The 18,204-nt window shown below is 41.2% G+C and overlaps 1 protein-coding gene across 8 annotated transcripts in view; it reads left to right on the top strand.

Annotated features, from left to right (window-relative positions):
• ptprma (protein tyrosine phosphatase receptor type Ma) overlaps positions 1–17,955 on the top strand; it is a 157,271-nt gene extending 139,316 nt beyond the window's left edge. For 6 of the 8 annotated variants that reach the window (XM_046052200.1, XM_046052206.1, XM_046052203.1 and 3 more), the window contains 11 exons: positions 1,197–1,294; positions 3,775–3,891; positions 4,935–5,089; positions 6,751–6,886; positions 8,817–8,966; positions 9,371–9,544; positions 11,172–11,303; positions 13,555–13,680; positions 15,382–15,545; positions 15,778–15,913; positions 17,112–17,955. In XM_046052200.1, the coding sequence (XP_045908156.1) occupies positions 1,197–1,294; positions 3,775–3,891; positions 4,935–5,089; positions 6,751–6,886; positions 8,817–8,966; positions 9,371–9,544; positions 11,172–11,303; positions 13,555–13,680; positions 15,382–15,545; positions 15,778–15,913; positions 17,112–17,165 (1,442 nt within the window). In that variant the 3' untranslated portion in view covers positions 17,166–17,955. Of the gene's footprint in view, positions 1–1,196; positions 1,295–3,774; positions 3,892–4,934; positions 5,090–6,750; positions 6,887–8,816; positions 8,967–9,370; positions 9,545–10,819; positions 11,035–11,171; positions 11,304–13,554; positions 13,681–15,381; positions 15,546–15,777; positions 15,914–17,111 lie in introns of those variants that run through there. The other 2 variants (XM_046052201.1, XM_046052205.1) reach the window with 2 other exon arrangements.
• Positions 17,956–18,204: the final 249 nt, after the last annotated feature.

Below are 18,204 nucleotides of genomic sequence, written 5' to 3'. Positions count from 1 at the left end.
ATTACATGGATATGAGCAGAACAGAGTGTGGACATCCCTACTTGCAGTCTTGTGTACTGTAGTATTTGTCTGGGGCTGTTATTTCATGATTTGGGCTACACCCCCTAATTCCAATTTAGGGAAATCTTAATACTCCAGCAGACAGTGATATATTAGACAATAGTGTGCTTCCAACCTTGTGCTGACAGAAGGTTTTGGGAAGGCCCTTTCAACATGACAACACTCCCATGCACAAAGCCAGGTCCATAAAGAAATGGTTTTCTCAGAACTGTAATGCACGGAACAGTTTAGGGATGAACTGAACACCCACTGTGAGCCAGACCTTATCGCCCAACACCCGTGGCCGACCTCATTAATGTTTTTGTGGACTCGAGAAAATTCCTGCAGCCAGGTTTCAAGATCTTGTGGAAAGTCTTCCCTGTTGACTGGAGGCTATAGCAGTATTTTAATGCCCATGGTTTTGGAAATAGATCACTAAAACACATAGGTGTAATGTTCAGCTGAGTGTTCACATATTTTTGCCATAAAGTGTAGGCCCTTGCATCGATAGATTAGACTCTTCTTTTTTAGTCTTGGTGGTAATTTTCAAGAAAAATGCCCTATAGTCAAAAATAAGTTATGTTCTAAAGCCCAAATAAACACGGGCCAACCTCCACATACCAGCATACAACCTTGCAGAAAGGAAGCCACATTGCCGGATTTTGTGTGAATGCATCTGATGCCGTGCTTCATCCTGTCTGTCTGTGTGGCTCAGTCAAACAGACCAGGAGCTCTTTATACATCAGTGACACAGACCAAGAGCAGACGAGAGAGACAGAAACAGCGATGTAACCCGCTCGCTACGTTTTCGCAGAGTCCCGACGTCGCACCTCGCACAGTGCCCAAAGGTTGACGCCCAGAAACATCCCGAACACAGCACAATAATAAGAAAGTAGCTACAGGCAGAGGGCAGGGTCTTTGCAGATACAGACATCGCCACACAGTTCTAGTGTGTCATTAAATTCATCAGTGATGATTTAGAGGGATTATTTTTGTTTGAGGAGAAGCAGAAGAAAATAAAGTTCTTCAAAAACCATGTCCACGTGTATACTCAGCCATTTCTGCCGCATTAAGAGTTTCACAAAGCAGAGGCTCAAAAAACTTTTCCCTAGTTTTTTTGTGGTAAATTAACATTTCCGTCTCTCTCACTCTTTAAGGCCCCATGCAGGAGACAGTCTTTGACTTCTGGAGGATGGTCTGGCAGGAGAACACGGCAGCTATCGTCATGGTGACCAACCTGGTGGAAGTAGGCAGGGTGGGTATTAATTACGCGTTCGCTCAATCTGCAGATCTCAAATAAGATTACCTTGCCCCCAGTCGACTGACAGCCTTATTGTATCTCAAGGCAAACGGAGCCATCTTTTTTTTTTTTTTGTGCATGTGTCTTTGAACATCAAATGTTTCTGTGTGTGTGTGTGTGCGTGCGTGCATGCCTGCCTGCCTGCCTGCGTGCGTGCGTGCCTGTGTGCGTGCCTGCGTATACTCGCTGGCTTAGTGAGGCATGGGTCTCGCGTGCCGCCAGCTCTTTTCCCATCTATCTGATCAGTGAGAAGTGAGAAGAAACTGATTGATGGCCTTCATTACCAAAGAGGCATCCAGGCAACTGACTACCGTTTCATCTGAGTGGCTCTATAACAGGAGATTAAACTCGGTTGTAGCCAGCAGCTCCTACCAGGCTCCTCTGAGCAGAAACATCTCTTAATGTTGTCCTCATTGGACAAAAGGGGACTGTTATTGAGTGGTGTGGATGGTTCATAATGCTTAAACTAATGGTAGAGCCTTGACTTTCTTTTTGTTCAATGCAGCATGTGGGCTGCCTCATAAAAAAAAAACCTAGAGCCCTATTTAAGTCATAATTTGTTCCACTTAACTCTCACTGTAGTTCCTCCTGGTTAGGTTATAATAAAATGAAAATGAAGGTCTTAACATACAGTGTAATGCTTTGACTGCCAGGGGATTTTTCTCCAGGAATTTTAAACACATTCTCACTGAAAGCCCCTTAAACAGTGGCACACCTTGATTTTGCTGATGTGCATTTTTGGTGGGGCTTAAATGTAGCAGAGCTGATAATGATTCATGGGCCCATCTCTAGATACCTCATTAGGCCGTTCCTCTACACTAGCTGAGCCCACCCCTCCCCGCCCTGCACCTTCTCCACACCTGCTTAGCTGCGGCGCCGTCCTCGGTGGGCCCCGGCACCCAAACTGTCTATTATATGATCCTTGTCCAATGGCGGCCGGTAGGCACAGTTGGTCACAGTGACGGTGGCTCCACTGAGGGCCCCATAAACTCACTCCGCTGTATCACAGTGCGCCATCTGCTCGGCACAGTTGCTGATGAACTCTGGGAAATCCTGGCACAGACACGCACAGCCTCTGCCCTGCTGGTTTCACACACAGGGGCGGCGCTCAGCGTACTTTGATGTATGAGAGATTTGGTTTAGAAGGTAGTGTGCTGATGTATGTGATGAGGTGAAGCTGTGTGCTTCTTTTCCATACACTTTATCCATGAGAGAATGACTTCAAATGCTGTGTACACACAGTCAGACACTCACAAGTGTGCTCACGCAAAAGAACATCTGTGTGTATGCTGGCATAATTTAGCCCAAAGGCTAATTCCCCCCAAACCAGGCGCCTGATTCAGAGTGATCTAATAAGGTAATGGCTTTTGCCTAATTCAATCTGGCTGGAAGCGGACGGTGGATTTGTGATTGTCATCTGGGATTAGTCATCGGGGTGTCAGAGAGAGGGACCTAAAGTCACCCCTCTGTCTGTCACTCCACAAACCAAAATCTCATTTTATTCCTGATCAGCGCATAGACTCCAGAAATGAAAATTGAATCTAGTTGTGGCTGATGTCGCACTTATCCCTCATCAAAAATTATCATTCTCTGATATACCTCCCTGATCTCAATCTCTATTACCAGCCTTACTCCCTCAGTATCAACAGTTTAATTGAACGGGAGAGGGAGGAGGGAGGGCGGGGCGTAATTTTGCACTCTTACGATACCTAATACAAGTAATATTTCCAGTGGGGTGTTTTAGATTTCTGTTGGGAAATCTGTTTTAAGCAGGTGAGGGTTTATTATTTCATATCATTATTGGATTGTCATTATATCTCCCTTTATCCAACTGAAGTACACTATTTCTTTCATGTTTTGTCCTATTTCTCTGCACTGGTAGTCAAAAATGTAATGTAAAAATGTAAGGTGGACAAATCTAACACCCCCCCACCCCTCCAGTACCTTTTCTGCTCTGTTCCAGAGTTCTGTACAGTCTACCTTTAGACTCATTTTCACATTATCGATGTGAGAATGAAAAAGCAATAATGTGAGAATGAGCTCTCCATCGATACATAAGATTCCCATTTACAGCAGATCCTTGACCGGGGGTCGAAACTAATACGAAGCGAATCTCATTTTGACTTGAAAGAAATGCTTTAGAAACTGAAATATCAGGTGGCAAATGCGAGGTAATGTTATGTGACAATTATCTTTTATTGGAAAAAAATGATGGCCTTGCAACTTCCAGACATTCAAATACATTGTTCGTGTGTGTGTGTGTGTGCGTGTGTGTGTGTGTGTGTGTGTGTGTGTGTGTGTGTGTGTGTGTGTGTGTGTGTGTGTGTGTGTGTGTGTGTGTGTGTGTGTGTGTGTGCACAAATGCAGTGCGAATTGCAGTTAGCATACAGTCTGTGAGGATGTGGTTACAAAACACTTGATTTTGTCACTCTCAGGTGAAGTGCTGTAAGTACTGGCCTGATGATACTGAGATCTACAGAGACATCAAGGTGACGCTGATAGAGACTGAGCTGCTGTCAGAGTACGTCATCAGGACCTTTGCTGTAGAGAAGGTACACTTTTTAACCTCTATTGTCCACTTGAGAGATCTGAAGCAACACTCACTTTTTCTGTATCATCCAACTGCACATTGACTCACCTGGGAGAGCTCAGCACTAGACCTTAACCTCTGGCCATTGAGAAGTTTGGCTGAAGAAGTTAGCGTGTGTGCTTAGCTCATAAGCACCTTGAGAGTAGTTGTGTAGTGGTCCAGTTCACCTTTAAAAGTTTCTTTGCTACTGTGGCTTGATTAAAAAGGACTTAGTTCTGTTTCAATGTACCCATGATTAAAACAACTCATTTTTTTAACTACTCACTATTCCTCATATTTGTTTACTTTTTATATAACAAACATAACTCTAGATTTTAAAGCCATTATTTATAATCATTTACAACGCCACACATAATAACATTAAAAAGTAAGTAATTCAAAGATGATACAAACAGAAACAGACCATGTAAACAGTAATCTAATGCATTTCACAGTAGCACATTCCCCCCAACAGTGTTGGCATGTACTGTTTACTTTATCCAATGAAAGCTTTCCCGGTGGTACCCATTGAGACCCTCTCTAACCTGCTGTTCCTACTGTTTATTTTAAAATATTGGTTAATTAATGTTAAATACCAAACACTCACACTAAACTGTGAATCATTAAAACGCAGAGCAATAGGTTACCTAAAAAGTAAACATAAATTCCAATTTACTAAAACCGCACAAACTGCTCTTTATGTTAAATCCACAGTGCCCAGATTATGTATCTAATGTATAATCCTGTATCTCTGTATGGGCGAGGCATGACTGAAAAGTGCTGCAGTAGGGAAAGAAATAAGACTACATCGGCACTCAACGTCCTGTTTGCTGTTAGATAATGGAAACTTTGCTCAACCCCTCCTTGGCTGCTTTGCCCATGAAGTGTGTGTTTGTATTCAATCCAGCTCTGTATTTGCTTTAGAAGGACCTCTCATATCGTCTGTACACTCGTCTGTCTACTTACCACGTACCCGCCGTCTTCTGCTGTGCCTTGTGTGTTTAACATGATGACTCTGTTCCTCAGAGAGGGGCTCATGAGATCCGGGAGATCCGACAGTTTCACTTCACGGGCTGGCCAGACCACGGCGTGCCCTATCACGCCACAGGCCTGCTTGGGTTTATTAGGAGAGTCAAGTCCAAGACCCTGACCAATGCTGGGCCCATGGTGGTTCACTGCAGGTTGGTGTGCAGTGGAAGTGACCAATGTTTCATACATTTGTTTCTACTCTGTCTAACCACTCTGTTTAGCTATTGTGCGTATCTGTTATTTGTCCTACAAGGTGGTTGATAGTGTTCTCCATTGTTTTATTCAGTCCGTAGATTAAAAACTAGTAGTTCTCAGAATTCTGGAGATTAGATCATAGCCAATATTTTAGAGGCATACCATAAAGTAAAAAGATCAACCTATTAGAAATAAAAAGAATGTTAAGAACAACACTATTTCCTCTGACATGAGTGACAATTGTCTTATTACTGTTAGTACGTCAAATATTTTTAGTTTAGTTTAAGTTTTGTTCTTAAAAGATCAGTTCACCAAATTTATATAAAAAAAAAAAACATATTTTCTCAGTTAGATTCTTGTGAGATGACAACATTAGAACTTTTTACCAAATAAATAGTCCCTAAGAAAGTATTGACTGCAAAAGAGGAAATCTCTATCTTAAAGTGAGGCTATGTAACTTTTATGAATAGCAGCCTGTGGCAACTACGGGATAATAATAAATGCTAAAACATAATGAAAACATAATGTTACAGTCGCACAAGTAGAGATGATCTGTAAAGTCACTGAACTGGTTTAGTAATGTTCATTGGTGTTCATCTTAGAGCTAAAGATGTAGCATAAGCTAACATTAGCCACCATATGCTAGTGGTTATACCAAACAAATTAAGGCTTTAACTTTACAACCCCCTGAGTGTATTGAATTGCTCATGAGTTCAACTTCTCATTTGTTGTTTCTTTTTTGAAAAGTTACACAGTCTCACTTCTGGTTTAAGAAAAACCCAGTCAAAGATACCACTAGCATTAAGTTAGAAAATGCTTTTTGTGAATTATTCCTTTAAAATATGGCTATTAAAAAAAAATCTGAGTCAGAAAGAGCTTTATTGGCAGGTAATATTTTACACATGCAAGGAATTTGCTTTGGTGATAAGGTGCTACACGTAGACAAACATACAGTTGACATAAATAAATGTAGAAATATATAAATATGGAATAAACAGATGCACGTTATATCAGAATAATAAAAGAATAGAGAAAAATAATACAACTATTTGCAGAGAAAGAACAATGTGGCAGATATTTACATGTGTATCACTCACTTGTGTTGTGCAGACGTATTGCAATGGAAGAGGATATTGTGTACATGAATATATAAATTGACAAAATATAAAAATACAGAATAACAACGATTAACAACAAATATGTGCAATATGCCAGGTTTGTGCATGATATGAAATGAAATAATATTTACACGTGTAAAGACAATTGCATTAATTGAAATGGCCTTGTTAATGAGGCTAGCTACAGATGGGAAGAAGCTGTTTTCTGGCGAGACGTTTTGGTCCTGATGAAACAGTTTGTGTCCAGGGTGGGAGGAGTCAGCTGCAATCTTTCCTGCTCACCTCAGACTCCTGGAGGCGTACAGCAGCCAATCATCTTCTCTGCAGAGCGGATGAGATGTGAAAAAAACACCATTAAGAAAGTGATCTCATCACACTGAAATGAATAACCCTGTGAAAAACCTAGCTATTACAGTCATATTTTAAGAATGCTATACTTACTTAAAAACAGTGCTTTCTATTGCACCCCTGAGGTATCCAATCTGTGTTTTCTCCTGCAGTGCGGGGGCGGGACGGACCGGTTGCTTCATCGTCATCGACATCATGCTGGACATGGCAGAGAGGGAGGGTGTGGTGGACATTTACAACTGCGTGAGGGAGCTACGCTCACGGAGGGTCAACATGGTCCAGACTGAGGTACGATAAATCTGTTCCCACACAGTCCTGAGAGACTCATCAGAAAAAGGAACAGTGAGGATGCAGCTTGACAGGCTGTTGCCACCAAATGTGGATTAACTAGCATCTGAAAGTAATTCTTGGCATAAACCCCACTTCTCTAGTGCTTCAGAACAAATGCTCAGAGTTAATAGCAAAGAAAGGAGCTCTCTTCCTGAAAAACATGTATTATTTTCTGGAGAAATTAATCATTACCTGACATTTATTAGTCACTAACTCTGCAGGATAAGTGATCCAGTTGGTAAAGGGTTTAACCGTGACTGATGATGGTCATTATCTTTAAAAATGCACCATAATTAGATTAAATGTTTTGTCAGTCATTTTCAATTGCAAGTTCAAGTGTTTTATTTTTCAAACTGTGGGAATATATTTCATTATGTAACTTAACTATCCAAATTTTAATTGACCTCTATCTGATGGCTGTAGGTCAAATGCTCTCCAGTGCTTCTTTTAAATCTTGAAATATCACATGAATCATGTTTATATTTACAGTAAATGTTTTTATGCCTACAGCTTGGTATTTTTTACAATCATTTCTCACAAAATACACTGAAGTACACACCCTAACTATTTCCCAGGATGCTAAACACAAGGGCTTTGGCAATACATTCTATAATAAAAGGGTTTAGAGGCTTGTAACTGAGAGCATTTAGCTAATATGGCGGCTAAAAAAATTCCTGGCTCATCCTCCAGCTTTATGCCAATGTGGGCTACCAAAGGACTTTGCGCTTTCCTGAACACCGGCCATCTGGAGGTGTCCATAGTCTCGTTGGATGCATCATTTCACCGTAATTCCCTTTAAATCACAGGCGTCATTGGACTTAATGGGCAAATGTTTCATTGCTGACGTCCGAATTGGGATTTGAGTAACTGGAGACCAAATGTTGTTCACCCTGAGTCACTCTCCTGAAGTTCAGTGACCTTCAAAGTGAGTGTATGTGTGTGTTTTCCCTCGCAGGTGTTCAGACTCGTTGTCACGGCTCCTCAGCCGTGGACAGACACTAACTCTCCAATGTGGTTTAATGTGTCTGCGGAAATGAAAAGCCTTGTTGTTGTTTATAGTTTATGAGCTCAGATAACATCTATCAATCTGTTCTGGTTTGAGCACCGCATTGCCACTGACCCGCTGACCCAGTCCAAGCTAGTCAAACTCTCAGATCAACAGTTCTCATTCTGCACTAGACTTAACAAATGGCAACACATGCTTCTCTGTAAATCTGTAAATCTGTGACCCCTGTGCATGTGTGCGGATTATGGTCCAAAGTGACAAGGGAGCATCAGCTGAAAATGTCACTTCAGAATAGATTTGTATCAAGCCTCAAGCTGTGTCACCATTTCAACTGCTTGACTGACTGATGTGAGGAGGAGGAAATGTGTTGCAATTTCCAGTTTGGTTCCACATGAAGTTGGGGATAGCGGGGGTTGTTGTTGTTGTTGTTAAGACGTCAACCTTGTTCATGCCTTGGTCGTGACAATGATGATATCTCAACCTGGCTAAGGTGACCAAAATTTGATAGGGGCATGGAAAACCTGAAAAGGTCAGGGAATTTAAGAAAATACCTTCTTCCAGGCCTCTAAATATTTTAAGGTTTTCAAAATGTCATGGAATTTTTACTACCAAAAAATGCAAAAATATGTAATGTAACCTTTGAGCATAGACAATGACAAATATTAGTCACAGAATCTGCCTTAGGGGTAAAGAATAATCATGGTAAGGTCGTGGAAAGGTCATTGAATTCTAGCAAAAATGCAGAGGAACACTGGCTCATACATTTCTGCTGCTGCTGCTGCTGCTGCTGCTGCTGCTGGAAAAAAATAAAATCATATGTTGTCTGTTATCATGAGTCTTAGAAGTCCAACAGATCCGCAATGAGGATGCTGTTTTTTGCAGGAGCAGTATGTCTTCATTCATGATGCCATTTTGGAGGCATGTCTCTGTGGCGACACCACCATTCCTGCCAGTCAGCTCCGCTCCGTGTACTACGACATGAACCGCCTGGACCCGCAGACCAACTCCAGCCCCATAAAAGAGGAGTTTAGGGTAAGGAGATTTCAAAATAATAAGGCAAATAAATCACTGTATGCAAATCCCTAATAAAGCATTATCTCAAGTGCAGGGTAAGTTCAAAACAACAGTAAACATGTTGTCTCTCGATGAATGGTGCAGCCCCCCTCTGGGCCAATCAGTAGCAAATATGTCACCTTGCTTGTGTAATGTGTAATAGTAGCACCCCTCATTGAACCAATCAAAGTTATACGAGATGCATCCCCCCCCCTAAGTTTCATCATAGTCACATCAGGGGAGTCGGAGCTATCGTTAATGTAACTGATTAAAGAATTGCATTGTTAATTACCATATTGGGAGATAATTAGCACACTCAAGACCCAAGTCCCTGCCTTCCTGCATCAGTATGACAGTGTGTAATTCTGATTCAACCCTGACAGACTCTGAATATGGTGACTCCCACGCTGCGGGTGGAAGACTGCAGCATCGCCCTGCTGCCCAGGAACCATGAGAAGAACCGCTGCATGGACGTCCTTCCTCCAGACCGCTGCCTCCCCTTCCTGATCACCATCGACGGGGAGAGCTCCAATTACATCAACGCTGCGCTCATGGATGTAAGTGTCAAACACTGACAGGAGAGCATTTCCAATTTTTTGGAATATTCACTGGCATTTCATTACAAGGTCACTTAAAGGAGCATTCCAGCATTCTTCTAGCTCATTGAATCGCTGTAATTTTAAAGTGAAGAAATTACGCTGAGTCACAAGACAGGAAATTGCTGCCGCCCTGCTCTGTGTGAGCTGAAATTTTCCCACATGTTGCTTTTCGTGTCAAACGATAATTAGAGATGTCAAAGCAGGTATTTTGCCTTTGACAGTTAATGGAAAATATTATGGTCTATGAAGGCTACTGAGTGGTGACGGTTGTAATTCAGCCTCTTATACAATGGATTTCTGTTTTATAAATACCTGAAAGTAAATAGATATAGGCATAAAATATATGCCTTTTTGGAAAATCCATTGTTGCTGTGCCGGAAATATCTTGAGGCAGAACTATAATCTTGAGACTTGAACCATTGTTCAACGACTTTTAGATCTAACATTCACGTTACCACACCACATGAGTGAGATGTAAAGAGACAAGCATCACAAGACTGCAAGAGATAAAAAAAACAACAGTGTATAATATAAAATAGGCATATTGCCCATTTCCCAGCCAGCCAACCACAAAAGAGACAAACAAAAGGACTATGTTTATTGAAATTTATAACTAATTTGCTGATATACAAGAGAAGTTGAGTCAGACATATAAGACAAATCTCAGGTTTTCACCTGTTGAATTTAAAATGTTTACACCTATAGTATTCATTAAAAGATATATCACAGAGATTGTTAACAGTTGAGTTAAGGTCCAAAGTTTCAGACCTTGGGAAAGGCAACAAAATACAGTCTGGAGGCTGTAATCTTATCTTGTGATCGTCATGAGCAGATGGAGCTCTTGACATTTACATTTTTTAGCATATTAAGGACTTCTTGTCCCTGTTGGCTTAAATGTTAAGGTTCCGTGTTAATTTTTAACCTTGCAAACAGCAGTTCACAAAACAATCTAAATTCTAACAATGTCAATCTCATGACAACTTGCCAACTCCATCTGCTCGTGAAGATCATCCAATATGACCAAAAGCTCCAGAACAGCTACTAAATCGAGCTTGAAGTGGGATTGTTTTTTTTATTATAATTCGAACGAGCCCTCATGGACACACCTGAGACTTGACATGGACTTGAATTAACAGCTGTGTTCTCTGTCACAATTACTAAAATGCACCACAGGACAACACAAAAAAACATAAATGCAATGTGTATCAATTTTCAAGTATGATATTTATTCAGGGTGGACCTGACGAAGAACACCTTGACAAAGCACGTGTCCACTGATGGACTTTTTGGCTCTTGCCTGGATTGAGCAGGTGACCTATCAGGTACAGGATCCTCTCTGTCACCACCGGGCTATCTTTGGGAGCCAGAAACCACATTAAAAGTGCAGTGTCCTAATATAATCTCCCTAGACATGGAATCTCCATTAGAAAACAACGCTCTGCTCAACACCTGAGGCAGGTCAAAGGATGGAGGTCATTTTAAAATGGTTATTGGTTTATTCGTGTTGTCAGCTTACATTCTAAATAATATGCATACGGTGTGTTTAGTGACAGTTTCTTCTTCTATTTACCTCCCTCTCCTCCAGAGTTACAAGCAGCCTTCTGCATTCATAGTGACCCAGCACCCGTTGCCAAACACAGTGAAGGATTTCTGGAGATTGGTGCTGGACTACCACTGCACTTCCATAGTAATGCTCAATGACGTCGACCCAGCCCAGGTAAACCCGACCTGATATGTGTGCGTAGACACACACACGTACACACACATACAATACACAAAATAATCCCCCGAGGGACATTGCAAGGAGTGCACTCGTAAACAGATGACAGATGAAGCAGATCCTTTCATCAGACATCTGTATCTAATAAAGTCGCACAAAAGGACAGTGTGGGGATGGATTCAGAGAAAGATTGCTTTTTCCATGATGAACCCAAGGACAAAAAATATAAGGAATGTATTAGTGCTTGCAAACTCATATATGGATATACACAATATGTTTGAAATGAGGTAGATGCTGAGGAGTGGAAGAGGATTTGCTATGAAAGTGCGGCTCGATGGAGAGACAGGCCTGTGGAAGAGACTATCCAGATTTCTCAGCCCGAGGCTCTGTCATAACACCCAGGGATCAAAGCCTGAAGCCAGGCTGCTCTCCCCATCCAAATCCCCTTTCCCTGGGTGACTGACTGACTGGCTGGATAGAAAAGGCCTTTCATTCAATATTCTCACTGTAGCCAGCTAGTCAGCCAGCCAAGGAAACAGCACAGGTGTGAAGGGAGGGTGGGGAGCACGCATAGATTGAGACGAGGGAGATGGTAGTTTACTATCTTCTCCATCAGCATCTTTGTTTTTGCATCTGCTGAATTTGTCAAGTTTTGACAGGCTCTCAGAGGAAGCTAGAAAGTGGTGCTTTTGCTGCCACAGAGACTGTATATGTGTTTGTGCTTTTTTTGTGTGTGTTAGAAAAAGAGAGTGAGTGTATATTTGTCTGTCCATCTGTATGCTTGTACTCAGGCCTGTTATTTGCATTCTTCTCAGGTAGTCTCTTTTTTTCCCCTTGTTTGTTCACGACTCTGCATGTAGACATGTCTGTCAGTGCAGAATCTGTCCATCTGTGTGTGTACACTTCCACTACTCTAATTTAGTGCTGTGAGGCCGTCGGTGTGCTCTGCAGGTGCATGTTCTTAACTGGGCTTTCTCTCCTGAGGAGCGGCAATAGAGGAGATTTTGCGGCTCTTATGATGCTGTCCCAGGGGTTTATTTCTCCCTCTGTACTTTTCAAGGCTGCTTCCAGAGCAGTCAATAACACTATCAATGACTGCTTCCTAATACTTTTAATTAGGGCTAACTATGGATTTTTGCAGTATAATTTAAACTGTGAAAAGATAATGGAAAATTGCTATCAGTGTTACCTAGAAGCCAACTTGACATCTTCAAATAACTTGTTTTGTCCGTCCCACACTTCAAAAGTCGAAAGTATCTGATTTACAATGATGTACAACAGAGAAAAGCAGCAAATCTAAACCTTTCAAAAGCTCAAACCAAACCAAACCCTTAGTGTAGATAGGTAAGCTTTTAGCTGAGTTAACTAAAAGTAATGGATAAGCACAATTATATAGAAGTAATGGATAAATGGTTGACCCCTAGTTCCTCCAAAGGCTTAGTTAGTTAGGTAAGCTTAGCCAGTAGTTACCCGTATTGGATAATAGCACAGTTTGAACAGATTTGATAATATTTGACTTATATTTGAATATGCTAAAAGGATAATCAATTAAAATAAATATCCAAATTAAATGTAAAAGTAATGCGTAAATGAATGCACTATCATAAATGTAAATTAATTATCTTTCAATCAACCATCTTTTGATGATATTTTTTCTTCGCAGAGAAGATTCTCAGATTTTCTCTCAGGCTGAAAAATAAGTTCAAAAACAGCTTTTAAGAAAGGAAGAATTAGTTTTTTTCTAAGGAGATAAGAACAATTAGCCAAGGTTTTTGAGGAATTTTGGTGTAATTTGTTGAACAAAGGTCATTTGATAGTCACAGTCATAGTACATACAGCACATCTGTGTTTAGTGTTTGGTCTATCAAAAAAACATTCCAGCTTTTGTCTAAATGTTCTACAGTGAAGAAGCAATTCATATTTTTAAAAGAAAGTACTTCTCATTTAATTTAGTCCCCATCTTTCTCTCTACCTTGTTTCTTATAATTCATGTCCTCAAACTTTGTATTTCCACTGAAACATTTTTAACATCTATGTGTAAGGAGTTGAAATCAATGTCACGGTTTCAGATAGAATAGTTAGATTCCTAAACTAATGAATCATCTTCCATTTTCTTTTGTTTTTCTTGTGGGTTTTTGTTTTGTTTTGCCTGTGTGTGTGTGTGTGTGTGTGTGTGTGTGTGTGTGTGTGTGTGTGTGTGTGTGTGTGTGTGTGTGTGTGTGTGTGTGTACGTGCCTATTTTGTTTAGTTGTGCCCACAGTACTGGCCAGAAAACGGAGTCCACCGCCATGGACCCATCCAGGTGGAGTTCGTCTCTGCTGACTTGGAGGAGGACATCATCAGCAGAATATTTCGGATCTACAATGCGGCACGGGTACGGTGACACACGAGGGTCATGCTTCAAACTGAAAATCATTTATTTAGGAGGAAATAACAAACACTCAATTTATGTCATGTAGTTCTTCTGCCCTGCTGCCCATTTTTTGTAACTTTTGTAACTTGTCTTCCCTGTGGTGATCACAACAGCCAATTTATTCTGTGACAGCACACCTCACACATCCCACTCATACGCCGGCCTGTCAATTCAAGCTGTGCAGAGTCGTTCTGTTCTTTAACTATGCCACTGCACGAGTGATTGGACCGAGGTGTTATTGCCACAAGTCACATGTCTTTTAGACGGCTTGAGAAATGTTCACGAGTTGTTAAAAAGGTAGAAACCAGGCTGCACTCTGACTTTTCCTTCAACAAACACCTTTTTGGTAGAAAATCTATCTACCTTAGGGTCGGTTCATCTGAATTAAAATAAAACACATCTTCTCACTTGGCAGTGGGAGGTATCCTGCCAAGTAAATACTAAAAAACACAATACACAACCCGTCTTTTTAGAAACAATTTCCTTGTTACTTAGATAATTGTAGACGTGCTTCGTTTTAAAGGGGAATAAGGCAAAGAAGTTGGGAACCAGAGCTCTATATCAGTGGTTCCCAACTATTTTTGCCGTGTGCCCCACTAAAATAAAGCAGTACTTGTGAATGCTAGTCCTTAGTGGGAACATGATTGGTGAAACTTTCCTTCTTGGTATTTCCTTCTCAGTATTTAAAAAAAATTATAAAGTTAAAGAAATGTCAGAAAAAATCTACCTAAATTTGTTTAAAATAAATAAATATATTTTTCTTTCTTCTTACTTTAATCATCCTTTGACCGCTCAGATGCATCTTTTATTTATCACGGATTGCCCCCAAATTGGGAAACACTGCTGAAGATAATTTAGAAACATTGCTGTGTAACACATAATTAGAATTATTTTTCTGAAGAAGTAGTCCCAATGAAAGCAGTTGGCAGTGTTTTGACCATCCATAATGAGTAACAAGAACACTGATTCTGGAAAGACAAGTTGTTAAACAGGTTTTTTTAAAACTTGTATTTCAACTATGTGAGCGAACCAAATTCAACTTTTTATTGGAGTGGCGGAAGACATCTCAGAGACAGTTCTCTCACAACTTGGGCAAATAAAAACAAAACTATTTACATGGCAAGACACCACTACAGTGTTATTGTGTTGTGTGGGTGAACTGACCCTTTAACTTTGAGACATCACTGCACAGAAATGGTCCTGACCCGCACCAGTTTCACCTGCAGTCACCTGCGTAAGCTCCTTAACGCTACAGTCTACCCGCAGTTGTCAATAATCGCTCCTCATATTAATGGGTTGTAACAGCCTCTGACCGGCAGAGGCACCACCGGCATGTTAAGCGGAACACAGTCTAATCACACATGATCACTGGCCAGTGGTATTGATTGATGTTTCTGAGTGTAATATAGAGTGTCTGTATATTAGAGCTTAACTGTCTGTCTCCAGCAGTAACGGTGCTCATCTATCAACCCGTCTATCTGAGCATTCATCTCTTTAGTGACTCCCCCTGCCCTTATCCATCTCTTGTCCTACTTGTCGCCATTGAGGCTTAGCTTAGCCCTGCATCTTTACAGTCCGATTGCATCTTTGCACAGCAGCGATTAACCTCCCCCCTCCCTCTGTGTGTTAACCTGGGATAACCGGTGTGTCCTTCCTCTCCAGCCTCAGGACGGCTACCGGATGGTGCAGCAGTTCCAGTTCCTGGGCTGGCCCATGTACAGAGACACACCCATGTCCAAACGTTCCTTCCTCAAGCTGATTCGACAGGTGGACAAATGGCAGGAAGAGTACGACGGGGGCGAGGGACGCACAGTGGTCCACTGTCTGTAAGTTATCACAACACTCAGTGCAGAGGGAAGTTCATTCAATGCTGGCATTAGAAATGAAACATCTCCACCTACTGACTGAAGAGCTTTACTGCATCACAAAACTGTGAAACCCGTCACCCCTCTGGCAGCTTTATTGTCAACCCTAACCTTTCTAAACACAATTTTATTCAACTCAATGTTAAATTATATTTAATTTTCTAATGCTTGGGTTTCTTTGTGACAACTCTAGGAATGGAGGCGGCCGCAGTGGGACATTTTGTGCCATCAGCATTGTGTGTGAGATGCTTCAACACCAGCGCTCTGTGGATGTTTTCCACGCTGTCAAAACACTAAGGAACAACAAACCCAACATGGTGGACCTACTGGTGAGCAGTGTTGCTGCAGCCCTTTTGTCATATTAGATCTAATATTAATCTAATACTTGCAAACTATTTATTGTACTTCCAGTTGGAATGAGAAACAGACTAAAAAGAAATCAAAACAGAAGGGACCAAGCTATCCTACCTGTCCTCAGTATGGGTCAAGCTGAATCCGACATTTCCCTGCATGCAACGAATAGCATCTTTTAATTTGACTCTTCATGCCTGGAAAACGCCCACCTCTTTCAAACTCCTCACCCCCAGACTATCTGTCATAAATTGATCATTTCCAAGCCCAAACCAAGATAATCCCGAAGACAGCTGTTTTCACATGTGGAGTGGTGCTCCCTGCACAGATTAAATTAATCTTTGTGTGTAAAATCGGTGGCTTGCCCCTTAAATAATCACTCATTTCTACCTTCTCCGTGGTCAGTAATATACACAACTTTACCGGTACCTGCACTGAGATATTGTACATCTTAACCATTTGATTAATTAATTCACAGAAATATTTACACAGAAATGTTGTTGTCCTTATTGTACAAATTAGAGAGGAAATATCATTAAATGCTATCTGCACGTTTTTATCTCCATGACAGGAAACTAACCCTGACAAGCAATAATAAGTTTATTATTAAGTGATTCTTAAGTGTTCCAGCATAGGAATACGTCATATAATGTACGGAGGCGGTTGACGGGGAGCTTAAAGTTGCCAGTATAATGGTAATGGTAATGGTCTGTGTCGACCATTTCTGTAACTTTTCAAAACCAACTATTCAACATTCACACCCGCTTCACATCGTGATTGGCCAGCTGCGCTGAGGTGAGAGGGGGGCCAGGGTTTGCACGTCTTTCAGTCTGCTCTCTTTTTTTCATTCATTATACAGCAGTTTCTTTCACTTTGAGTGTGAACAACCTAGTGCAATGGTTTCCAGGAATGACAGGCTGGTATCCCCATATTTATACGACATTCCGTCTCCCCCCTCTCTATGATGTCCGACTTTTCACTCCGCCTTCCAGTGTGGCTATTCGGAATCAGCATTAACACTTTTGCCTTCCGACATGATTGAACTAGTTCCGACTCAGCATAGCCCGACCCTTAGAGGGGCCCAGCTGCTGTTTTTTTGTCCCCAGGTTCCCCCAGCAGGTTGATGCGGCCATGTACATCTCTCTAATGTTTTGTCTGTTTCTTTTTTTCTCCTAGGACCAGTACAAGTTTTGTTATGAAGTGGCACTGGAGTACTTGAACTCTGGGTAACTCGGAGCTACTGAACCCACCAGAGACTTAAAGACTGCAGCTCACATGTGTGCATTGTGCTAAGTGTGTGTGGGTGTGTGTGTGTGTGCGTGTGTGTGTTACTGAAACGACAGGAGCGAGGTACGCACACGACTATACATGCAGCTCCTCTGACCAGCTCTGTTCTTCTGGTCTTCAGTTGGTCTAGATGGGAAAGGTAGCAGAGTTGTACAGTGTTAAATATCTCAGCCAGTTTCTGTCAGTACCGGCTAAGGAAGCCAGCAGGAACACAATGAGGGTTTTTTTCCCCTCTACGGTGAGTCGCCTCCTCTCTGGATCCCTCTTTCTCTCTGCCTCTATCTCTTTCAGCTGCCTGTAGTCCCGTGGTTGTTGCCTTGATCCTCATTGGACGACAAGCATTAAATACTTTCCAGTTTTCCGTGGAATGCGATACACTGTACATAATGTAATGTTTTCATTTTATTCTCTCTGACTTCAGTTTTTTCTCAGCTCATTATTAAAAGTCATTAAAGGCAGGAGCTCAAAGCCTAAATGTTACTAAATGTCCTGTAAATGTATGACTTCTATATGATTATTGCTTCATTCTGTATGTTGGGGACAGCTGGCTCAGTCTACATCTGCTTACCTTATTTCCTGTACAGGGATCCAAAGCTTTATTTGCACTTCCATTGAATTCTTGTTGTGCATATTGTACATATTTCTGTAGATTATTTATTCACAGTATGTACTTTTTTTGTGACTTGCAGTAAGTGACAATCATAGGTTCTGTAGGTTTGGTTTAATGACTGTATTGTGTGCTTTTTTTTTTTGGTCCTCTTGTGTGACAGATTAATTTCATTGTAAAGAAAAAAGATAGTATATAAATGTATCTACAATATAAACATTGGATTATCTATGTCTGCTTCTTTTCTGAGTGAAGCTGGAAAAGATGACATTAGGGGAACATCTACTGGAGAGATTTGGAACAACACCATCACTTCTGTATTGATTAGTTTTTTAGGTCTTTTTCTTCAGTTATACTGTGTCTGTGATAGGAATG

The sequence above is a fragment of the Micropterus dolomieu genome, linkage group LG06 (genome assembly GCF_021292245.1).
Source record: "Micropterus dolomieu isolate WLL.071019.BEF.003 ecotype Adirondacks linkage group LG06, ASM2129224v1, whole genome shotgun sequence".
Lineage (NCBI taxonomy): Eukaryota > Metazoa > Chordata > Actinopteri > Centrarchiformes > Centrarchidae > Micropterus > Micropterus dolomieu.
This window is presented reverse-complemented; position numbering and strand designations above follow the sequence as displayed.